Source organism: Dermacentor albipictus, chromosome 1 (assembly GCF_038994185.2).
Source record: "Dermacentor albipictus isolate Rhodes 1998 colony chromosome 1, USDA_Dalb.pri_finalv2, whole genome shotgun sequence".
Classification (NCBI taxonomy): Eukaryota; Metazoa; Arthropoda; class Arachnida; order Ixodida; family Ixodidae; genus Dermacentor; species Dermacentor albipictus.
The window spans coordinates 309,685,324-309,710,511 of record NC_091821.1 but is presented as its reverse complement, the minus strand read 5'-3'; the positions used below and the strand labels follow the sequence as shown (position 1 = coordinate 309,710,511).

Genomic DNA, 25,188 nt, shown 5'->3' with positions numbered 1-25,188 from the left:
AATGACAACTGCCACAAAGTTTATATTTTTGTAAGGGGTTGGGTGCGAGCTAGTTGGTACGGATCATTCATATTTAAAACAGTGCCAAGAAACATGGACAAAGGAAGTCACAGGATGAGCGCTGTCCTGTGTCCTCCCTTGTCCGTGTTTTTTGGCACTGTTTTAAATATGAATGGTTTATTTTCATGCGAGGCCAGTGGGTACATCACATACAAATATTCACGCAAGCACTGCTTTTGACAATAAAACATGCACAATGGTAAGCTAGCTTTCCAGCACCACTGTAGGCCAGCATAATAGTGTAACTGTGGCAAGTAAACTCCTAAGCAGCATTCAAGAGTGTTGCCTGATAAAAGGAATGCCAATGAAGTTCCCATAATAACATACTACGTAGCTGTCATATGCACAAACGTTACCTTATATATTAAAATGCACATGAAAATGAGAAATCTTCACGCTCCAACCTTAACTGAATAAGTTTTACTTGCATTTATAAGAACTGCCTGTTCAGACACCTGAAGCTCACAAAAACTACATGGGGTGATCGTTTCTAAGGGTTCCGTAATTTTTAAATATAGCCTGTTGCAGATAACACAATTCTAGTCCTTGAGCTATATTATTTAGAGAGGCAGACATTACTTGCATGAGAAATGGAAACACTTATTAAACTAATTAACAAAAAAGCACTAATTACCGTCTGAATTATATATTTTACGGCAGACACTGGAATTTACAAACTGTAGCCGATGAGTTTGCAAGGTGTGAACGAATTTCCAGAATGATCCCAATGATGCCAATAGCAGCCACAAAACCTTTAGATTCCTGTCATTTTTATGACTAATACAACAACAGAACAAAAGCCAGATGTGTGCTGAAAGACACAGCTTTGTTGCAGACTCATGGCTCAGAGAGGATCAAGTTGCAGAATGAATCAATCCTACAGGAAATGCTTATCAGTGCTGATTAAAATTCTTATATATCTTGAATAAAGCAAATAGGCAGTTGTGCTGGTACTGACCTCTCCAGAGGCAACTGCATCTCCAGGTACAAAGAGCTCCGGGTAGATGGTGCGCACGTACCAGTCAAATGAGCGGCACTTGAGGTTGTCCCTAAGCTGCTTCCTGGCGCTTACGTCACCAAAGTCACCCTGTAAAATGAAGGAAGGTTGGAAATGCTGCTGGCATGATTGCAATTGTGTCTGCAACCATGACTGCCAATAGTGTAAAAATGCTTCTCGACAGGGAACAAATAGCAAGTTAGCATTTGGGAACCGAGCAGCAGATATTTAATTGGTATATTCCCTTCACCTCACAGATAACGATTACGAGAAGACAACGAAGTAGAGGACAATCCTTCCAACTGCAGTTCCTTTTATTTTTCCAAACAATCCTCTGTAGATGCTGAAGAAAAATGGACAAACAGGAAGAAAAAGCATTGAAGAAGCTGTTGACATGTTTTTGGCGTTGCTGTGGGAGAAGCAGTAGTGGCTCATTGTGGAGAATTTGAGGAAGTTTGAAAATAAGTGCATCTGCCTCATTTTCTCCTGATTGGAACGAGCAACAAAACTTGGTTACAGAAGCGTGTTTCGAAAGTGCTCTGCTATTCGATAAGGCACGTGAAGCAATGATCAACATTGGGCATGTGCTGGAGGAGGCATAGAGGATAGAATGTAGGTCAAAATGAGAAATGGACGACAACAAAAAAAACTGCAGCAGTTGCAAGCAAAACATGACACAATAAGGGAGCATAAAAGTTACCTGCAAGCCTCTGTCAAGGAAGGTTTTTCCATTTATGAAGCTGTTCAAATGAAATGCGATTCCATGGTATCAAATCCTTGAATAAAAAATAAATCTGACCTAGCATGTTTCATTTCGTGCAAATGATTGAATTTATACTGAACATTATTTCTTGTTGCATTATTTTCAGCCATAATGCTAGAGAGCATGATCCATTAAAGAATGCCACTGTATATATTTTTTGAAGTAAGACCAAGGAATTCAGCGGTACATATTGTCACCTACTATGTATGTCACCCTTGTTATATTTCGAAGCATGTACACATTGTAAAAGATCTCTTTCTGGAGATACATATATATATATATATCAGTGAGTAGGTACATCTGACTGTGCAAGTAAATCGGTAAAACTGTATTAGCAGTGGGTTGATGTCATGCAGTACCATTTGGCCTGTCAAGCTCCTTCTAAACAAAAGCTGTATGTATTGAAATACAGCTGCTCGTTGAGAGTTGCCGTAATGATGAGGTAGTTTTGGCCAACGTGAGCACAAAAGTGGCTCAATATCGCCCTGCTGGACATTCTAGTAAACCTACAGGCAGAGTTGTGTTTTCGCACCATATCAAGAAAGTATGAAGCGCACATTTAATACCTTCAAAATACAAATGCGGAGTATTCAGCCATAGATACCAGACCACTTTGTGCACGCCTGTCTCTGAAATGTGGAACCATGGTGGTAGCAAAGAAAACTAGGCGCCTCACGCTGCCTCTACATAACGTATCAGGCTACACTCCCATACTTTTGTTCTCGTTGAGCAACTCGGCTAAAATGAGGGAGGCCACAGCACAGATCAAAAGTGAATACCCTAGCTGCACTCCTGCTAGCCTCTCCTCTTGCTTACCTTTCCCATGACCATGTTTTGAAGAGTTGCAGGAGCCAACATGTCTATGCAACAGAGTGTGTTCCTCATTCTGCACTTCACAAACCTGCATGCCTCTGAGATGTGTAGCATTGTGATGTGTTAAAATTGTTACCGATGCAATGGGTTTATTTACAAGATGATAGACGGTTAGCGTAGAGCAAGGGACAGGACGGTCATGCAAGGCCAACAGGCAGCTGGCCAGCTCCTCACGCACACCTCTACTTTCTCTTCCCTCGGCTGTGTCGTGCAGCATGACAGCTTCTCCGGGGGCAGACGAAGCTTTCCGAGCGGGTTATGTAGCCCGATGGTGGTACAGTTTGAGTCAGGCGGCGTACATGACTTGCGTTTTACGTGACCACTGGCTATGCAAAGTCACTCTGGCAATTACGTATGTCACGTCACTCAAGCGTTTCAGTATGACGTATGAGCCGGTGTATCGTGATAAAAATTTCATGTACAGCCCCTTTTTTCCATACCAGTGCCCAAAGCCAAACAAAGTCCCCAGAAGCAAATGTGACGAGCTTATGTCGAGCATCACAATGAGCCTTCGCAAGATCTTGAGAGGAGAAAGTCCGGAGGCAGGCCAGTCGACGAGCTTCTTCAGCACGACATAAAGTCTGGCGTACGGTAGAGTCATCATGTGGAGACCAGGGAGGATGGTGTTGATGAAGCTTTGGGGGTTGCGAGCATACAGAAGAAAGAAAGGTGCATAACCTGTGACTTCATGGTTGGCAGTATTGTAAGCGTATGTAACAAATGGTAAAATAAAATCCCAATTCTTGTGATTTGTGGAGACATACATGGCAAGCATGTTGGTCAGGGTACGATTCGTGCGCTCGGTGAGACCGTTTGTGTGCAGGTGGTAAGGAGTCGAGTGCCGGTAATCACATCTACAATGATGCAGGAGTTCTTCAACAACGTCCACAGTAAACTGCTGTCCACGATCACTAATCACAATGCGTGGAGCACTGTCACAGAGAAGCACGGAGTACAGCAGGAAAGATGAAATGTCAGATGCTGTAGCCAAAATAAGTGCCACTGTCTCAGTATACCGGGTCAAATAGTACACACACACAATAATCCAGTGATGTTCACTAGTAGACTTGGGGAAGGGACCCAGCAAGTCAACACCAACTTTTTCAAATGGCAAGGTCGGCGGTTTCACTGGCTGCAGGGTACCCGCAGAAGGCATCGTTAACTGCTTATGTCGTTGGCAAACTGCACAGCTGGAAACGTACTGCTTTGCCGTCTACCAGAGCTTGGGCCAATAGAAATGTTGATGCAGTCGGTGAAGCGTCCGAGCAAAGCCAAGGTGGCCCGACGTGATGCCATCGTGCATGGCCTGAAGGATCATAGGTCTCAATGCTTGGGGAACCACAAGAAGAAGTGGAACACAGTCAGCAGAATAATTCATCTTATACAATAAACCATCAACAATAATGAAAGGTGAGCCCCGTGCTGGTGACCAAGCAGCTTCAAGAATAGGTCTAATGGAAGGGTCATGCTTTTGCTCATGCTTGAAGGCGGTAGCATCAGGAAACTGTTCAGAGATGGCAAGGAGGTATTCATCTAAGTCATCGTCCGTATCTCGCATGCTTGCTGATGGAAGGCAAGATAAACAGTCAGCATCGGTGTAACAGCGACCACTCATGTATGAGATGGAAAAGTTGCATTCTTGAAGCCGTAATGACCACCGAGCTAATCTGCTAGATGGATTACGTAGTCCAACCAACCAAGAAAGACAATGGTGGTCTATCACTATCGTGAAGTGGCAGCCGTACAAGTATGGTCGAAACTTGTGGGTGGCGGAGACTACCGCAAGGCATTCCAATACGTTTACAGTATAATTCCGCTCAGCCTTGGTAAGGGTACGGCTTGCATAGGTGACGACTTGTTGGCGTCCGCCATGTATCTCTACAAGTACTGCTCCGATGCCCAGACCACTAGCGTCGGTGTGAAGCTCACTGGGGCCTCAGGATCAAAGTGGTGCAAAATTGGAGTTGAGGTGAGCAGAAATTTTAGTTGATGTAATGCAGACTCACACTCAGTAGTCCATGTAAGTGGTGTGTCCGTGTGAAGCAGTGCCCTGAGCAGCTCAACTAGGCGTCCAAACTCCTTAATTAAACGGCGAAAGTATGAACATAATCCCAAGAAACTGCAGAGGTCTTTCGCCATCTTCGGCTGGTGGAAGTCACGAACGGCTGCAAACTTTTGCGGGTTGGGGTGGATGCCTTCTTTGTCGACGAGAAAACCCAAAACAAGTGTTTGATGCTCGTCAAAATGGCACTGCATAGAGTTTAATATCAGTCCAGCTTGCCGTATGTAGTCAAGGACAACTTCCAGTCGTTGGTTGTGCTCGTGAAATGTCTTGCCGTAAATGACGTCATTGTTGCGGTAACACATGCATATTTCCCATCGAAGTCCGTGCAGAATCGTGTCCATAAATTGTTCGAATGTTGCCAGAGCATTACACAAACCAAAGGGCATTATGTTGAACTTGAAGAGTCCATCCAGCATTATGAAGGCAGTCTTCTCCTAGTCGGGGGGTACATAGTGTTACGATCAGCCTGCAGAGGCACTGAACTGCAAACCGTTCACAACCCCCCTGCAGTTGTTTCGATCGACGTGCGGTATTAATGATTTTCGGAGAAGCGTCCTTCGAACCTTTCCTGGCCCGCTGCAATGACTCGCTCTGTAAAGCAGACAATGCGCCTACTGCATACAGCCAGCGGCCCCAGCAAGTCTAGCCAGTTCGGGGGACCGAGTATTGTTAGTTGATTCGCTGTCGCCTTCGCAGTCTACTTGGAGCAAGAGAACTCCTGGAAAAGGGTGTTTTGCGGAGCCTTCTCACGGGCCCCAGAAGTTGTCACAGTTAATGGACAGACACGGCAGCTAGCTGCGGGATCAGCTCTGGGATCAAGAGGCACCTGCTTGGGTCAAGCGTATCAACCCCTGTCTATGATGGCCCACTCCCCTAGGTGTGTTGAGTGAAACTAAAGTGCAGAAGTGAGTGTGTGAACCCTCCCCCTCAAAGGCGGGTCGACTACAATGACTTTGGACGCTCCCATTGGACGAAGGTTGAAGAGCAGTTTTCCTGCACCTAGGGATCTAGGGAGGACAGAGGGTTTTTAAGCAGCCATTGTCGGCGGTTTGGTGTGTTTTCTCTTTCAGTCATGCTAGACTGATGAAATGTAATGCTCTCCGCCCTTCATGTAGATATCGTAAATAAATCCCATATTCCTCGTTCTTGATGAGAACAAGTCCCTCCCTTCAACAACCACTTATTTACCAAATTACCACTTATTTCACGCCCGACCCAAACTCTTACAAGAGGTATCTGCCAGATGCCTAAGCGCAGATCGACAGAGAAGTACGAGGCAGAATGCAAAGAGTCAATGGCATCATCTATACGTGGGAGAGGATGCACATCCTTCTTTGTCACTGCGTTTACTGCACCTCTGCGTGACGCAGAATCGGCATGAGTCGTCTTTCTTCTTGACCAATAAAACTGGAGCCGCCCACGGACTATTGGACTCTTGGATGAGACCTTTCTATAGCATGTCTGTAACTTGTTCAGTGATCACCTTGCGCTCAGCTGAGGAAACGTGGTACAGCTTCTGTCGTATTGGCGACTCTGTTCCAGTATTGATGCGGTGGTGTACGCGGGAGTGCGGTGGTGAATGTAGACGCTCTTGCAAAGTCAAACCCTGAAGCATAGCAGACAAGGAGCTCTTGGAGCACTTGTTGGTGGGAAGAGGGAAGTGGTTCACTAATCATGCTCTTGAATTTTGAAGGGTGGTTGCTGAGCAACGAGCTTGTGTCCGTGGAAGTAGCAACTGCATGAATGCTCACATCATCTTCCTTGAAGTGTGCTACTTTCAGTCCTGCAGGCAAAATAACTGACCAAAGTGCCTGTAGTGAGGGGTGGAGCTAGGCCAGAGCTCTAGAAGCTATCAATTTCTAAATGAACAAGCTCGTGTAGTCGGTCAATATGTAGTATTGCGCAGATGTGTCTGCATGGCCAGAATTGAGCTTCCATGCTGACATAAAATGGAAGACCCAAATTGAGACCTTACAAATAAACCTAGGGCTGAGTTATTAAGCATGAGCATGACAGCAACTGTGCGCTTACATTGTAAAAACTGGATCACGAGACCAAAGCAGCTTGCACGTACCAGGTCATCACCAATACGCTGGTAGTAGTACTGCTTGTATTCATCAAGCCAGACTTCTGCCAAGCGCACGGAGTTCCGCCGCAGTACATTGACACCTGATCGCCACTTGTAGGGACTACGCTTGCGGAAGATGTGGCCCACATGTGAGCACGGTACAATTTCCAATGTTCCTCCGCACATCCATGTCTGAAAAGTGTATGAAAAACAGAATGCAACAGCTTGACAGTCAACATCCACAGGGCAGAGACAAATTTTACAGTTTCACCAAATTTGAAGCAAGAAAAGGGAGTGTCATCTAAACTGAGACACAGTGATAACAATAGGTAATGCACTATTATATGCACAATGAGACCTTCTGTCTCACGTAGTACTACTTGCAGCATATTCTGCTGAGCACGAGGTCGCGGGATCGAATCTCGGCCACGGCGGCCGCATTTCGATGGGGGTGAAATGCGAAAACACCCGTGTGCTTAGATTTAGGTGCACGTTAAAGAACCCCAGGTGGTCAAAATTTCCGGAGTCCTCCACTACGGCGTGCCTCATAATCAGAAAGTGGTTTTGGCACGTAAAACCCCAAATATTATTATTATTATTGTATTCTGCAGAGGAGTAAGCAATCTGTGCATGCCTTTCAGGCTGAAGTCGGGGTTCAAATGCAGCTGGCCAGAAAATACAAAGTAGAGTTGGATGGTTCAAGGACATGTCCAAGGCTGGGACTAATGTGGCTACATGTATCTATACTGTCTTAAGACCCGGCAGACGTGTGCACTGGCAGCACTACAATTCGTTTCGTACGTGGTACGCAACACTACAAAAGCTAGAGAAACATGTCTCACTGCTGGGAATCTGAACTAAAAAATAATGTGTCATATACATAAGAAAGATATATGCATTATGTATTTCGATGTAAGGTTAAGTCTCATACTTTTATGTCACAATATATTACAATTATTGCATGAAAGGTGTTGCGGACCGGAACCAATTTACCACAAGCGAACGGAATGACAAATTTCCACAACCAGTGACCACAATGCACTACTTGTGCTCGCAATCAATACATGAAATGTCGCATGCTGCAAGCATAAAGGTGTACAAATAATGTGCTTCGGCATAACCTCACATCCACAAGTTGCAATTTATGAAGCAGATTTACGGGAAGTGACACAGTTCAAAAACAACTGCACTCGAGGCACACAAATTAAGACGTCTATGACGGCACTAGTGCTTGCATGTCTTCTGCAATATCGCCAGCTAAATATGATATGGAGTACAAGCATGGAATTTTCTAATTTGTTTTAAGGGCTATATCAATAGATTATTCATCAAGCAGTGTAAATCAGCATTTTCCATGTGCTAATCTTTATGTCACTTTGTTAGGTCGAAAATTGCCACTGAAGGTCCCGCTGCTGATCCTCAACTTGAACTGCTTGTGCCAAAGTGAATGAGTTGACGAAATCGCCACATGGCCTCCCTCTATGGCGTTCTTTGTGAACCTGACAGTGCAAGAGATGATGCCACTCCAGTTTTCCATTTTTGTCATTTTCATGCTTACGAATGCTCTGTTCTCCCTATGAATGGCAAATTAATAATTACAGAAGCCTAATCATTTAATGTAGCTTGACAATATTTTCCTTCAGAGACCTTTTAAGAACGGAAATACTCATGCAGAACCATGTAGTATTTAAGATACAGTCTTTTTGTAGCTGCATATACAGTACTCGATGCGATTGCTGATCAATGTGTTTTGATGCTTGAATGCTATAGCTACATTAAATTTGCAGTACCACAAGTTTTACTGTCCAAACTACTGTCGAAGACACTGGTATGCAGGACCAAGTCACCATCTGTGAAATTAAAATAATTTATATGTGGTCAATAACTTAAAACAAGAAGCATGTAAGAGTACCATACTTGGTAATCATTTATATATCAGTGAAGAACAGTGCCTGCATGATTTGAACAGTATAACAGTGAGTCAAGTAACACGTGCCTAAATTACAACATCCATATCTTGCACTAATATGATATTTATTGCCAACTTCCACATAAGAGGTAATGTGTTCTGATGTGGCATGCTGTCTTAATGTCTAACTGCTGTCTTAACCGTTGCATTAATGGAGGCAACTCAACATATAAATGTGAAGATTAGACCACCATACAAACAGACAATGGGATGAAACAATGAAAATTGAACGGAATAGACTGGAAAGTATATTACAGTAAAAACTGGCAAATTACATGGATCACAAAAAACTAACAACAAGCTAAATACTAGAGAGTACAAAGGCACCTTGAAGGACAGCTCCAGATTTTCTCCACCCCAGATGTCGAAGCCACTGTCGTAAGTTCCCAACTTCTCAAAGAAAGCTTTATCTATGGAGAACAGACCTCCAGCCATAGTTGGAGACCTGCAAAAGGACAACGTTTAAACCAAGAATTTACACCAGATAGAATAACGCTTGTCTGCTATCCTAAGGCAGAAGAAATAACTAAACAATTATATTTGTCTTCCAATTCAACACTAATTTATCAGCTATGATCATCAGCAAAAAAGAAAGTGATACTACTTGCCTACAAGTAGGCAAAGAGGTCACCTCCCTCGGTGCACATTTTGCAGTAATACACGATCCCAGTTGGTCAAAATGTTATAGTAAATACCAGGCATGCCTTCAAATTTCTTATTTAATGTGGTATGCCTCTGCCACTTTTCATTCACTAATTATCTGCTTTAATACTGCACAGTTCCACATTAATGATAAGCAGCATCTCATAGCTTTTCTGCTTTAAAATGCGACTGGGGCCATAATAAGTTTTTAACACATCCATGTGGAAGAAATGTTACGAAGTAGAAAGTATACCAAATGCTATACCAAATACCAATGTGTTTTACTTTTCAGTGATTTGGTAGACAGTTTGTCAGTGATTATATTTATTTATTTCTGCACTTGACTTTGGTGTTGGGTTGACTTCTGCCTTTTATACAAATACAAGCCGAGAGACCAAAAAAAGGTTAAACCAAGTGCATGTTTAATATCATGAAAGTTGGAAGTCTAGTTTGCTTAAAAACGGTGCCTGCAAGCTGTGGAACACAACAATGCACAAGAACATTTATAATTGCCATGCAAGTGTAGAATGAACGATCCACCCACCAGACAGGATCCCAAGAGTGGTTCCTGCGCTGACGTTCTCGCTCAGGAACAGCATGCCAACTGAACTGCAGGTTCCAGTCAAAGCCCCCAACGTTCACACCTCCAGAGTCCCTGTAGTGATACTCGAACGTGCTGTCGCTGATCACATCAATCACAGGGCAGACAACAGTGGTAGAGTTCCGAGCTATCCTGTCCAGCAGGGGCTCCAACCAGCCTAAAAGTAAGAATTAAGTTATAAAAGACTGCATCACTGAATCACATATATACGAGTGTGAGCTAAACCACAAGCACAATTACATAGAGTCAGCACTGTTTGAGGCAGTGACGTCAAGCAGTTGAATTGATAGCATGTGCAATCTCATGACCGACTGAAATCAGCTTGGGCAGGCAACATATCACAAGTCGCTCTAGTGGTAAATATGTCTTTCAATCGAAACAACAAACAGGTCAACAAGTTCATCTTAACCACAGCTAGAGGACGGAAACAAGCACAATCTCCATGAGCTTGTCAATGCTCCTGGCTACTTCTGTCTGTGCGATTGCTCCATTTGGTGACTGCACTTCTCACCTTCAGTGCACTCGCAATGAGAGTCCAAGTAGGTAAGCACGGGAGCTGTGGCCGCAGCAGCACCCAGGAGCCGAGCCCGAATTAGACCTTCCCGCTTCTGAGCACGCACTATTTTGACTTTTGGGAAGTGAGCAACGTAGTCCTCCAGCTTTTGCTTCAGGTGCGCTGCATCAGAGAAGCAGAAGCAGACAAGGTGCATCAGAATCCATCGCTCTGAGCAGATTGCTGTGTACAACTTGTTTTGCAAGCAATGAACATGCTCCTTGTTAGAGCGAAGCAAGGAGATAGTTCCTATGAAAAATCATTAGCTTTCCCATATTTTGAACTCATTTGATGTAAACGACATAGTGCCATCAGAATACCTTTCATATCAAGCAACAACCAGCCACAGCTTGTTGTTATATTGTCTTTCAAGCCTACTTTTAGTTTCTCACCTCTTGCATTTTCAGAAAACTGGAAATGCCTTGCCAAATACCTGTCCCTGTTTCTACCACTTATTTCATAATGTAATCAATGACTATTGTGCACTATAATAAAAAAGGCACTATTTCCTTTTGTTTTTGTGTGTAGCTGCCTTTAAGCAAGCTATGCCCCGAAGCTCAGTTGATGCAATGGCATTGTAAGGAGCAGCAATGAGTAGGGGTTTCATGTCCTGCTTGTAAAGTGGTGGGGTGCTTTCATAAAAGTCATGCAAGAAACAGGCATATATTCATGCATACCATGTATAAAGCCACACATGGTTTACAATATGGAATGCATACTAAAAGGAAGGAAACAGTGCAAAAAAGAAACACACCGAACAAATACGTTATGCATGTGCCCATACTGTGCATGCACTATGCAAAGTAGCCCTAACCACTGCTTTGATTACTAAATGATTATAAATAAATGGTACCTCTTAATGACAGCTGTGTCTGACTGAACTAAGAAATTACTCACGCATGTCTGAATAGTCGTCCACCAGGATGATCTCGTGTAGAAGCTTTGGGGGTGACCGGTCAATGATGCTGTGTACAGTCCTCAGCAGTACACTCCAGGCCTCATTGTGGAAGCATACAATCACACTTGTTGAGGGAAGGTTTTTAAGGTAGCGTTCATCCTTGCACCTGCACATGGCAGAAGTTCAAAGACAAAGCTTTGTAAGCATCCCAGAAATGCCTATGTGCATTCAATGTCTTCCCTCCAGAGTTATACAAGGCATGTTCAAGATAAGATAGGACTTTGAGCAGTAAACGAACTGGTAGAAATGGTAGTGGAGCTGGACAACAGATGGAATCCTGCGACTGTAAGTACTCAAAATTATGCCAGTTACATGGCATACTGTGCCAGTATGTCAAGTTGTTATGCTGGTAGTTCAGTGAGCTAATGCCAAATAACAATAGGAATGACTGACCACTCCACCCCAAGTTAAATGTGTGCCACTTACTCGCTGTCTCGAACATCTGGCAGAGACCGATGAAGAGAGATCATGTCACTAATGTACTGGTTGAAGGCATTGCGGTCCCAGCCCAACTTGACTTTTGCTTCTTGTTCCTTGGTCAGGTCCTTCAGCACGACAGGCCGACCCATTTCGCCAGGGCCATCAGGGTTCTGAGGTGGGGCCAGCACTCCCACAGGCGCTGGAGCATGGTCCACTTCATTTTTCTGTTCCTCATTAGAGAGCGCCTTTTCCCGGTTGGCACGTTTACGTGCCAGGGGCACTACATGCTCGTCTTCATGAGCACCTTGTTTCTCAGGCAGGAGATCCTGGCTCTCTTTTGCAGACTCGTCACCCTGCATAGCGCCACATGCAAACTTTTAGGCTCTAGAGCCAACCTTTCATTTTCATAGAAGTGTTTCACTGGCCAAAGGCTAGCGCTGCCGGTATATTGTATGTCTCCTAGCTTGCTTCAGCTATGACTATGCACAAAACTATGTAAACATTGCATGGGCCCTGAAACTTTATTCACTTGCAGCAGCTGCACTAATGCGCCACACCAAAGACAACAAGGTGGTATGCATGGCTTTGAAGAGGAAGCAAGTAAAGCAGCAGCCTCTAGTTTTTTGGGGCAAGGAAGGGTTGTCCAAACTTGCACCACAGCCTCTGGTTTCCTATGAAACAAGAAGTAGGAAAGACAAAATATGGACAGTGCACACAACACGTAATAAACACAACAAATAGTAAGTACAAGCATAATAGCCCCCTTTTTTCAATGAAGTGGTTTCATTTGGTAGTTTTTCTGATAGCTTGGCAGCTCATTGCTGCAGACAAAAACAAGGAGGGGAAGTTATGCGGTTTGGTACCAGCTTGTACAATATTGTCACAATAAACAATGTAAGCGTGTCAATATATGTATTGAAGGTGGATGCAGTCATCACACTTTCCTACCTGAGGCTGAGGCCTGTGTTGCTGGTCTTGCTGTTGCTTTGGCGGTGGTTGCTGCTGCTGCTGTTGCTGCTGCTGTAACTGCTGACCCTGGTGTTGTTGGACAGCACCTGGTTCAAATGCCACCCTACTTTGAGGTGTCTGGACCCTGTCCGTGTAGGTCAGCAGGAGTGTGATGACAAGCCAGGTGACTGGCACGACCAGCAGGACCTTGACTACAAGGCCGCGCCGCCTCGGAAGCAGCCACATGACGGCGACTGCACCTGGGGCCCGCTACCACCTCTCTCCTCGGGCCACCTGCCTGCCAAAGACAACAAAAACAGGCACATTCAGATAAGTTAGCACACTCCCAGGACTACAAGTGCATTCAGGTTTTGGACCTATTTTTTGTTTTCTTGCAAAGTGCAATTACTATTTGGTCCTGCTCCCATTTCACAACACCACGAGCAGGATTACGCATACAGGACAAAAGACTCCTAGAGCTCTTTAGGCTGCAACAAGCACCCACACTCTAGCTGTAACTGCCAATTTCTTAATATCATCCCTCCATCTTATCCTATCTGTTGCGACTATACATACAAAAAGAAAGAGTGGCGACAAAACTTCATGCCACCGTTGCTGGAAAGTAGCCATGCCACATCATGAATCCACGGAGAGTCACGGGGTGTGAGTAGGGCCTAAGAGAACACCACACTGCACAACGTCTCATTCGCTGCACAATTTCGCTCCTTGGATAGAAGTTTACAGGCTCTCTCTGTGATGGAAGAGAGCTGCCATGCAGCGGCGTGGTCAGAAATTTCTTTTATGCGTCTTTGTGTGTGCACGAGGGGAGAGGGGAGGGGGGCGACGCATTTGACCGATGGAGGAGGGTAGGGCAGGCGTGCTTTATTGTCACACGTCGTTTTACTATTCTCGTTAGTATCCTCGGTACAGAGAAATTTTGAAGGGGGGGGGGGGAGGGGACGTGCATTTGTGCCGCTCCTTGGCTACGCCTCTGGCGTCACTGTAGGCGCGCTTGCTAGTGCGGCAAGAAGCCCACGTCAACAGGCAAAGTGTTGCGGCTGATCCAGTGCAGCGACATTACTCCTGAAATGCACAAGAAATGTGTCGCTTGCTCTGAGGGGTTGGGGAACACGTTGCCTTTCGTACGAAACAGCCACGTTAGGCTGTCTACGTGTCCCAATTTCTAGCTCGCAACGCGGCGGGCAAAGCTAAATGGTGGAAAAAAATCGGGGCACGAAGGTAAACTTGGCCACCAAACGGTGTGAGTCACGACGTCGCGATGTTTCACGCGGTTCCACAGTCAGGTGAACCGAGCCTTTGTTGTTCCGCGTCCACGGCGCCCATTACACGCCCTGGCAGAGGACGCGGCAGGCCGTCGGGGCGCCCGCCCGCCACGCGTCTCCGGCGGGAGGCGGCAATGCCATCGATAGAGCAGCGCGTCTCTCCGGTTCATCAAGAGAGCCGTCCTTGGCATATATGCAGTGCAGTGTAGCATATCCAACAGGCTGCAACACAGGCGGCAACGCAAGAGCCCACAGCGCGAGAAAGCCGTGGTTCAGATCGGCCGCCGGCGCAGTCGCGTGAGGTGCCCGAGGGACCCGGAACCCCACGCGACGCCCATGCGACGTTCCGGCAAAACGCGGACACCACCGAGCGACGGCGCGATATATATTAGAAGCGAGGTGGATCGGCTAGTACGTTTATCCCATGCTTCCTGCTGGGGAGACTACATATATGCTAATTATCTAATGTGCTAGGCAAATTGCTGGCGTCTGCGACTCGAATAGAATATAAATCAAGAAGGTTCTATCTCGAACTTCGTATCAGTGGCGCTCGCTCGAATGGTGTTTAATTGAGCAATAGCTCTGAACTGACGTGCAACACTCTAAACTCGCCGCGGTGGTTTAGGCTATGGCGCTGCTGAACTCGAGGTCGCTGCTTCGAACCCGGCCGCGCTCCGATGGAGGCGAAATGCAAAAAGCGCGTTCGTGAACTTACATTTAGACGTACGTCGAAGAACCCCAGGTGGCCGAAATTAATCCAGGGTACTTCACTACGAGTGCATCATAATCAGATCGTGGCTTCAGCACGTAAAACGCAGATTTTCTTTTTTTTTTTCTCACTCTAGAAAATGGAAACCAAACTTTCCCCTTTTGAATATCGCGATGGAACTTATGCGTCATGTGGCGCCATGGAGTTGATAGAACCGGAGCCGTCATAGGCATAGATAACTGTACACTATAGATATTGAGGTTTTAATAAAGAAAGAAAAGTTCAAGGATAAGTCTAGGCAATATTTTAGCGTTGGCGTCTGGCACCACGTGCAGAAAGGAATTTCATCCGACCATCTTCGTCGAAATTAGGCGCGACTTCTGCGATTGTTGGCGTCCCGCACCACGTGAAGAAAGAACAGACAGAACCCGACCTTCTTCCACCAGGCCTCGTCGAAATAAAGCGTGACTTCCTAATTCGCCATGCCGCAGTGTACAGACTGTACACGCAGTGTGTGTGTGTGTGTGTGTGTGTGTGTGTGTGTGTGTGTGTGTGTGTGTGTGTGTGTGTGTGTGTGTGTGTTGTAGGGGTTGAGGACGGACTTCGGGATGAAACAAACTTGGGAGGATTTATTCTACATTATATACAGAGAGGTGAGAGTCAAGTAACAGTCGTACAGTCATTACGGGCCGGCAGCAACTCGGACGCTGCGGCCCGCGGCAAGAAGTTCGAGAGAGGTCAATCAGGGAATGCTCTGGTCTCTCTGGAATGCTTCTTTTAAACCCTTCGAGGACTGGAAGTCGCGTCATGTTCGGCCAATGGGAGAGTCCGCTCAGATGACGCCATTTTCGGCCAATGGTAGGCGCCCGTGCGGCGGTGTCACACCCGGCGGCTCTCTGCGGTCTTGCCTTGCTGACTTGCAATGCGTTCTTCGAAGGCGGGGAAGGGGGACGCTTGGGCTCCATTGTCCGAGGGCCCACCTACTCCTGGCGGTACGGCCCCGCTGTGGTGGCAAATGCCTTCTTCAAAGGCGACCGGTGCGACGCTACCAGGCCTTCCCGGTACATCACAGCCGTCCGGCTGTCACGGCGCATTACCGCCGTCAGGCCGTCCCGGCCCAATACCGCCGTCTTGGTTTGGGACCCACTTTACTTCCAACAGTGCCGGGCTATCCCCTCGCTTTCTGGAAAAGTCAAGCAGTGAATAGCTACCGGCGGCGTACGAACTTGTTTGCACGTGACCTTGTGGCCTTCAACTTGTTTGCTCGAGCGCTCCTCTGGAATGTGCTTTCTGCGTTTCTGCGCTTCTCAATTAGTTGTGCTGCGATTCGATGTGGTCTGGGGGAAATCGAAGTAGGCGCAGGAAACAGCTCCATATCTAACAGTGTGTGTGTGTTAGTTATATAGTTTTGTTATATAATTTTTATAGTTCTGCTCTGATTACTGGACGCGTTTTACTAGCTAGTTCAACTCCTGGCTCGAAAGAATCCACACGTATATAGGCTGACTGGTTCCAACGCATTCGCGCGCATGGGTTGTGGTGCTTGCAGAATGTGTGTGTGTGTGTGTGTGTGTGTGTGTGTGTGTGTGTGTGTGTGTGTGTGTGTGTGTGTGTGTGTGTGTGTGTGTGTGTGTGTGTGTGTGTGCGTGTCCCTTTCCTCGAACAAATTACCGGAGAACTTATCACTTATTCATGTTCTTCTCATTGGTGTGTGAGAAGTGGTGTGGAGGTGTGTGTGGTTCTTCTCAGTGGTGTGGAGGTGTGTGTGTGACGCACGCGCGCGCGCGTATAGAGAGACCCTTTCCTCGAACAAACTACAGGAGAACTTATCACTTATTCATGTTCTTCTCATTTTCTTTAATCTACCTTTGAATAAACCGTGCAAGTTTCGCACTAGAAATCGTCTCGCCCTTGCCTGGTCGCCATGATCTACCGGATGCCTGCAGCCCGCCGACAACGCCACGCTACCCAATAAGTAACGTCGGTCGAGCTTCGATAGACAGGCGCCGCTACAAAGCCGTTGGCAATAAGCGTCATCGAAAGTATTTCCGCGCATTCTGGCCGTTCTAGCGAAGAAAAAGCTATCTAATCTTGCTAGGTTGAGCCTCCGGCTCCTTTAGGACGCAATATAGTTATTCTTTACCAATGAACATTCGAATGGACCCACGTAGGCGATGTCCAAATCTATGACGTCACCGCTAGCTGGTGGCCTCGAACGGTAAAAATAATTTCTTTATTGCAAAAACGTAATTTATTAATGCCCATACTTCTCTTCAGTGTCCTTCTTAAGCATGAGGTGAAAAGGTAGGGCGACAGACCCGGGCAGCAACATTAGTAAAATTAAAAGAGCGCGAAAAAGGACGCGGACAAGACTGAATACCACAAGCGCTCAGGTTCTTGTTCGTGCCATTTCCAGCGCTCTTTTAGATTTACTTTATACCATGAACCAACTAGTCCAGTAACAAGTAGTGTTAAAATAACGTTTGTCCTGTCATTTCTCGTAATTCAACGGGCTTGAGTCAAAATCTTATGTAATTGCATTGGCATAAATTAAATGAAGTCCGAAGACCTCACGTGCATGCACGGCCCACGTTCATACATGCCTCTCCTACAAGTTTCGCACAACACCCGCTGCGGTGGTACGGACAACACGCGTAAACTCCCGTCACGCCTGCGCCCCGTGAGTGGCTGCTCACGACGCTGAAATCTCTTCGGCACATCACGCAGTACAGGCACAGCGAAGGTGCCCACAATGTTCTCCGATGCGCACCCATCGGCATGCTGCCCGACATTGGCCCACTCCCAAATCCGACGAGCGCGCGCCGTCACGCTGCTTTATGTGCGGTACGGTCGGAAGCGCGTTGGCGGGATATCTTTTGTAACAACGTACTTCGCAGACACCGTTCCCGAGGTGAAAAGAAAAGTGGCACAGCAAGAAACGAGTAGAGGCTGACAAGTAGCGCGAGCGGGAGGCCGAAACACCCGTTAACTTTTTCTGGTAATGGCACTTCACGTATACCGCATAGTACGTCAATTCGGTAATTTCTCCCACTGAATGTGATGCATACCGCCCACGTTTCAAATGTGTCCAAACGACCCACTTAGGCCGACGACAGCGAATCACCGGCCGTGCACGATGCAGCTGGTCGTTGGGCTGCGATGGCATACGCACGCAGCAGCGGTCAACGCAGACGGAGGTCGGCTCGGCGTTCCACGAACTTGCATTTCTCGCGTCTGTCTGTTTCGGGAGGATGTCAATCAACCACGCTGACGGCTCCGGCGAACACATCACGAGTAGCAACAAACCAGCGCGTGCGGCTCCGAGCGCCGCGACCCGCAATGATTCGGCAGTCGCTGGAGCATATGCGAGGCGAGACTTCGCCCCCGAAGCGCGTTGCGAAAGGAGACGGGAACCGCGAGCCGTGCCTACCTTTCTTGAACCGAAACGAGATGCGGGGCGTAGTGGCCGTCGTGATGACCTCTTGCAGGGGGCCTTTCGTTCGGACAGCTCTCCCGTACACAAAAAACTCGCCGACAACGTGGCCTTGCACTTCGTCGTCTTTCACGCGAACGGCAGCGCTATACTGCTTCGACGCCGCGTGGACGACAGCGAAAAGAGGAGAAAAAAGAACGTTGCGGAAACCAAAGAAGATTATTGCAAAAATAAAGTCAATAACCTTAACCGCAGATCGATCGCAAGAATCAAATGGACACTATAGCAATAAATACTTTCGAAGTATACTGCCCAAGTCGATAACGGTGTTTGATGATGGCGGCACAAATTACCGTCGGCATGTTTTGGCAGATGGCACGAAAGCGTGACAACAGCTGCTCTTTCTTCTCCGTTCACTCAGCGGAGGCCGTCAGGCAGAGCCCACGCACTGCGCAAGTCTGTGGTGAGCCGGCAAGACCACCTGGCGCGTCTCGACCAGGGACGTGCATCGGGCTGTGGCGTCGCGTTTTTCCAACCCAGCCGGCCAAACACGGCTGGTGGCTCCGAGTATCGCCGAGGGCCAGAGACTCCCGGCCAGCGCCCCTCACGCACAATAAGCGTTTACCACCGTCGCCGTCCAGGCGGCTGCAGAAAAAACGCGACACAGCGCCACCACCAACCACAGCGTACAAGCTGCCTGAACCTTCAGACACCAAAAAGACTTTAGCGTCACAGCATGCGTGTTTATAACGCCAACGAATGTTCCCTGTAAGCCGGCTGATAGCTGTCGCGTGAAACTGCACGCGCCCTTCAGGCCCAGCCAGCGTCCGACCATGGACGCCGAGAGGCCGCCGCATGTTACTATATACGGTGAAGCGCAATAGATGGGACAAAAGCAGGCGAGACAGACGGGACATCTATAAACGTCCACTCTATCGCGCTTCACCGTACTAAAATATGCATCACCAACGGGCTCAAAATTCTACTCTTCTAAAGTGTGAATGTAACTTTGCGTCACCAATTCATGCCGTCATGCACCTTCAAATATGCCCCATTAACTTTTAAGCGTAGGAGAATCATTCGAATGTATGAGATTAGGCGTTAATCACGTTTTGTCAATGACCATTTACGACTCGTGTAGAAATCGCTCAGCTTCCAGAAAACAGTGAAGGAGCGAATTGTGTGTCCGTGTCACACAACCGTGTGCGCTTGAGCGTTGTGCTTACAAGTTTTGCTATTTTATAAGCTTTCCTTTTGACTTAGCTTGCTGTTCGCTGTGTACGACTCTATGAGCAGTACCACAGCCGCTGGATTAAAAAAGAAAGAAGTGCGGCTTGCCGCGTGCACCGCGAATACGGTGTCATCCGCCGCGGCGCCACCAGTCGTGGAACGCCGTTGCCCGTGGGAATCGAAGTTATGCAAAGCAGTGAGCGGGGAGCCTACCAAGTTAACGAAAATTAGCGACCATTTGAGCACGAAGACGTAAGCGGCTGTTTCATGACCTACTTGACACGCATGTCGTTATATTCATGTCATGACCAATAATTTATGCTCGCCATACACTCTTGTCGTACTACGCCAATTTTGGTATATGCCGAGACGTAGGCGGCTGCTTCATAAGCTACACGACACGCACGCCATGTCATTCATGTTATGACCTATCATTTATGTTCGTCATACACTCTTGTCATACTATACCGATTGTGGTACATACCAAGTTAACAAAACGACCACGAGAGTGCCAGGACGCAGGCGGCTAGATAGATACTCTCAAATTGGCAAATGCTCGCCAAGAAATGCTTCGCATTAGTATGAACGGACGTCGGAATTATCGTCGGGCAAGCCAAAGCTTACGTGTCTGACGTGTCGGGATGGTAAAGAAACCGGAAATGTGAGGACAGTACTACGCCAGATGCACAGACGGCTGGGCCCGCCCGCGAATGTGGCTCTGCAACCGTCGCAGCCGCCGGTGCACACGGGAACAACGCGCGCCGCTAGCAGCCGTGTTGATGGGAGCTATGTGCGAGGTTACAAGTTCCCTCCCGTGACAGCATACAAAAAAATACGTTCAGCCATACGTTCAGCAGCACGATGGCAGCGCAACCCACAGATGTGACATCACGTTGCCACGACCGTCTCGAACGCACGCCCTTCACACTGACGCGCTGGCAGAAGGCGACATCGAGCGCGCGAGCAGAACGACCGCCGTTCCAGAAGGCAGCAACCGCACAGCGTCTCCGCACGGTACGCCTGTTTATATATCTGGAACGCCATCTAGTCACGAGGTAAAATTTCAAAGCCGGAGGCACCAGCTCCGAGCACACGGCACTGAGTCAGCGGGTCTCCAGCTGCCTGTCGCCGCATCCCCCCTACAGACAGCTCCGGAGACAAAGATAATCCGCCCACAAAGGCGCGCGCTACAAGTGTGCCTTCAGCAGCAACTAGAAGGCCGCTGCTCCCAATATGCCATCGAGACAAGCACGTACGAGGATCGCCGCCCCGCGCGGCTCGTGCGTCGAGACAAACGGCCGCTCCCCAGTAGCGAAGACGCGCCGTGCGTGTCTGCTGCAGGTCCGGAAGCGATGACGCACCCGCCCCGATGGCTGGTGCTCGCACGCGGCGACGGCGCAGAAGTCGTGACGCTGGGCCGGCACGCTGGCGGTCGCGACGTGCGTACGACCAGCTGCAGTGCACTGACGCCTACGCCTGTACACATATAGCGTGCAGCGCCATCGCTACAACCTATAGGTTTGATGATGGCAAACCTTTATTGCAGCAAAGGGCTGCCTCGAAGCGCTTGTCGATATCGCTTAACCTTCGCGCTGTAAACTCGCGATAATGGTTCACCAACTAGCCCATTCAGCATGCACCCTGCTAAGCTGTACGGGGGATGTATGGGAAAAGATCACAAACGGCGGTCAGTGTGCATGGCGCGCTGTTGTGCCACACTGCGTGCCTATTGTCAAGGCAACGGGCGCTCTTCTGAAGTGGTTGCTATGGTGACAAACTGCAAAGTTCCAGGAAACTGTCGGTACCATTTCCGTGAGTCGAACTGAGGGGTCCGGGGTCACAGAGCACCACGACGAATCCACTGGCATGCAGACTTCAGAATTCCACAGACCCTTTGCCGTGGAGACTGGTGGTATGCAGCGTGGACTCCTCCCGCGACGGAAGAGGAAAACGGCACGGTTGACGTCAGCACCGATCCTGCCTCGTTCCTGCCAAAGGGATTTGAGGCAGAACCGGCCCATTGTAAAAGAGACAGTCGCCACCAGCCGCCCCGTCGGCGCGGAGCGCTCTTCGGCACCGCTACTCTTATGCTATTACCTGCTATATGTGCGTATTGTATAAAGCTTTTCGTCTCATCTTCGCCTGCTCCAGAGTCCGCCTCTCGTCTTCGACCCCAGTCGCAATAGCGGGCTCTTTGTTGAGCCAGTCTTTTATACTCTGCATTAAGGTGCGGCTATATTTCTGCCCGATGCTTTCGTACACGGGACACTCCGTCCACAAGATATGTTCAATCGTCTGTCAAGCGCCACTGTGGCCCGTGAGCAGGTGAGCACGAATGTAAACGGATGGTGGCATTATGTCGTACGAGTGGTTTGGCTGCATCGCTAGCGTGCCTGCTGGAGTTGTCTGGTTCCTCGCTATTGATGCAGTCGAAGGCGTCATGGCGCTGGCCTTCCTTCCAATGACGCCACCTGGTCAACACGTCCTGTGTCAGGCCAAAAGCCACGCGCGCGCACCTTATGACAATACTTGGGCGCCGCGTGGTAGGTTTGACAGCAATGCGGGTGGTCGTTCGTCGAAGGCATTTCTTTGGCCGCGGTGATGCCTTTCGGCCGGGTCTTGGCACTGGATCCTTCGGTGAGGGTAGGACCATGAAGAAAGGAGGAAAAAAATAGGAGGGAGTATATCGCAATGCCACTGAAGCCAACCTGGTGGTCCAACACGTGATCTCATGTCAAAGTGCGCGGTTGGTTTTAGTGTTTGCGCTTTGCAGGCAGAGCCGCGGCAGGGCAGCCGAACAAACGAGCACCGAATGAAAACTACTAGTATAGCTAATGGGAACCAAACGCATCAGAAATCTCGATTCTTTCTCCGTGATCTCGACGAAAGAGGCCACGTGTTGGGCCACCACTGTGGCTTCACGGAACGCTAGCTCGCCAAGGCTGGCTGCGTGACGCAATGCTCCCTCCTATATTTTTCTTTCCTCCACAGCTAGGGCAGTGCATGCGCAGCCTCGTTGCCGACGCTACCTGCGTGTACCGGTGGCCAGTCCAGCTGCACTTCGAAGTCATGGTCCCTGCGGAGCCTGCTGTTCCAGATCTGTGTTCCCGAGAATGGTTCCGATTCTCAGCGGGCCCGTGAGTCGCTTCGATGCGCCCTTGCTATCGGTGACCGAGATCACTTCGCCCACCGGTGCAAACGGGCCCTCATTCCTCGCGGATCTATTGATATATTGGCAGGGGGCGGAAGTTGGCCGAACCAGGACGTGTGCAAGGCCGCGGTCCCAAACTGGTGAGCGATTTTCTTGCCGCCTTTCGGCGTCACCATCGCCACCTTGGCTTGTCTTGTGGTAAACCGCCAAGGCCACATAGTAAACACCGCGTGCGGTTAGTAGGTGAGGCTGCAGCGCTCTCGGTTCATCCGCGTGTCTTTGCTTGCGACACTTGCGCGTCAGGGGCTTAAGTATTCTGAGCAGGAGATCCCTCCCCGGCTCAAGGAATTGTCTGCTGATTAGGTGGTGCCTGGGCTTGGGGATTGTCGTGGGCCGAGGCGCACGTGCGGGGACGCAAGGCGAAAAATCTTCGACTGGCCTCCTCGTTTTTGTCTCCGCACGCCATGCATGGTCCTCGTTGCGCGACTTAATGATAACCTTGAGTTATGGTAGTACCGCATAACTGCAGAGCATTGCGTTCCGCCAGTGTCGCGGCAGACCCGTATATTGGCGCGTATAGGGGCTAGAGATGGAGGACTTCCGGTTGCTTCAAGCGCACGCGTATATACCGTTGAGATGGAAACACGCACAGCTCCACATATAGCAAGCCTTCAAAGTCACAGTGGCCAACGTTCAAAATGTGCGGGTTCCAGCAATGCCGATGTGGCTACCGATTTGCCAGATCAGGCGGAGCTGCAGCCATTACTTCGGTCAGCAAGTCTCGCACACCAGGACACCCAGGATACGCATGCTGGACTGAGTACGATACTATTTTTATCTTACGATGGGCTGGACGCACTGTAGGTCGATCGGTAGGAAATTAAGGTTTAGGGAGATCCTAACCCAACCTGTCGCATGGCAGATCACTAGGAGAAACGTTTTCTCCGAGGACGACTGCACGTCGGTATATAGGCGCACATCGATTATGTCGAGTTGCAGTGTCGCGGACTTCTTCGGCAGCAAGGCTGGTGTCTTTTGTATCCACCCATAGCGCGATGTCATCGGCGTAGAACGTCAAGCCAAGGATAGAGAGATTCGACGAAGCTCCGTTGCCTGGCCTCGCGCCAAGTTGAACAGAACTGGCCTCCGTGTGGTACGCCTATGGCGTTAGGGAATAAGGTTTGACTGCTTTGATATCTCCCCTCTCGCTGCCCGGTCCCGCTAAAGTAAACGCCGAGTTGGCAGTATTGCTGCAATCGCGAACAACGGCGGAACGGCGCCCATGAGCGCAGCACACGGTGGGTGTGCGTCTGCCGGCAGGATTTGTACACATTCGAACTGTAGAGACACGTGATTGCATAAATTAAATCGCGTGGTTCTTTTTAAGTGATGCAGCACGAAGCAGGACACAGGGACACAGGAAAGACGAGCGTCCCTCTGTCTTGCATGCTTCGCGCTGCCCCACTAAAGAATAATGGAAAACCAACTATACCCAAACCTTCTCTGTTGTTGCGCTGCACGAATAGATAGCGTCACGAAGTAGTGACGGTTAGGAATATATGTCACGAAGTGTGAATATGATTCTTTATTGGACAAAGAAAGAAAAAGAAAAGACTTAAACAACAATGACAACGGCGAACGCGGTCACCATGGGTCATATACATGCAACAAGTGGCACACTCTATACAGCAATCGCGGATGCTAGGTCCGACCAACGTATGCACCTGGCAATGTCCACTGGCCACATTCAAAGGGGATATTCATAAACTTGGTCCATCCAGAAAGCAGGCAGAACACCGGCAGAGCGACTAACTACATTACACTAACCACACTTTCCCTTGAGGCCGCCCTGGATCGATCCACCCCCGAGTAAGGCAGAGTCGAGGAATCGATTTACTTAAGAGTGGCCCAGAACGTCTCGGCGTAAATGGAATGGAATGGGAAAACTTTATTCCTCTATATCTCGGAGAGGTTGGAGGTGGGCCGGTGTCTTCATGTCTTGAGTCCTGGCCCCTTCATAAGGTCGGCGCTCCTATTCCAGGGCACCGCTGAGTCTTGCTGCCACGCAGGCGTGCTGCACAATTGCCCGTTGGGCTGCGAGCTTGCTGCTGCTGAGCAGACCCTCCCATTGCTCCGCACTTGGGTTATTTACTTTATGGAATGCGAAATTACGTTTGCATTCCCACGTGATGTGGTATAACGCGGGGGTTGCCCCGCACCACGGACGTGTATCCCTGTACTGGGTACGGCGTCAATGCAATCACGAATGTGTCATCGCTGCAGCCTACGGCGTGAGGTGTCATAGTGTGCGTACAGACAGCTGTTGAAATTTGCGCAGATCTCCCCTATCTTTTGAACAACCCGAACCCTGCAACTTCAGCAGTGCGCAGCGGCCTCGCGGCAATGCGCCTTGGCGACAGCCCGACGCGGGGTACACGCCGGCGTGGTGCACCCGCGCGCAAGCT

The 25,188-nt window shown here is 48.7% G+C and overlaps 1 protein-coding gene across 3 annotated transcripts in view; it reads right to left on the bottom strand.

Moving 5' to 3' along the window:
• Nucleotides 1–25,188, bottom strand: part of LOC135907019 (putative polypeptide N-acetylgalactosaminyltransferase 9) — a 278,217-nt gene that overhangs the window by 10,578 nt on the left and 242,451 nt on the right. For 2 of the 3 annotated variants that reach the window (XM_065438680.2, XM_065438678.2), the window contains 8 exons: nt 12,918–13,215; nt 11,976–12,322; nt 11,489–11,655; nt 10,550–10,714; nt 9,982–10,195; nt 9,123–9,240; nt 6,833–7,018; nt 1,019–1,147 (listed from right to left, as the gene is read on the bottom strand). In XM_065438680.2, coding sequence (XP_065294752.1) covers nt 1,019–1,147; nt 6,833–7,018; nt 9,123–9,240; nt 9,982–10,195; nt 10,550–10,714; nt 11,489–11,655; nt 11,976–12,322; nt 12,918–13,163 — 1,572 coding nt within the window. In that variant the 5' untranslated portion in view covers nt 13,164–13,215. Of the gene's footprint in view, nt 1–1,018; nt 1,148–6,832; nt 7,019–9,122; nt 9,241–9,981; nt 10,196–10,549; nt 10,715–11,488; nt 11,656–11,975; nt 12,323–12,917; nt 13,216–18,339; nt 18,497–25,188 lie in introns of those variants that run through there. The other variant, XM_065438679.2, reaches the window with a different exon arrangement.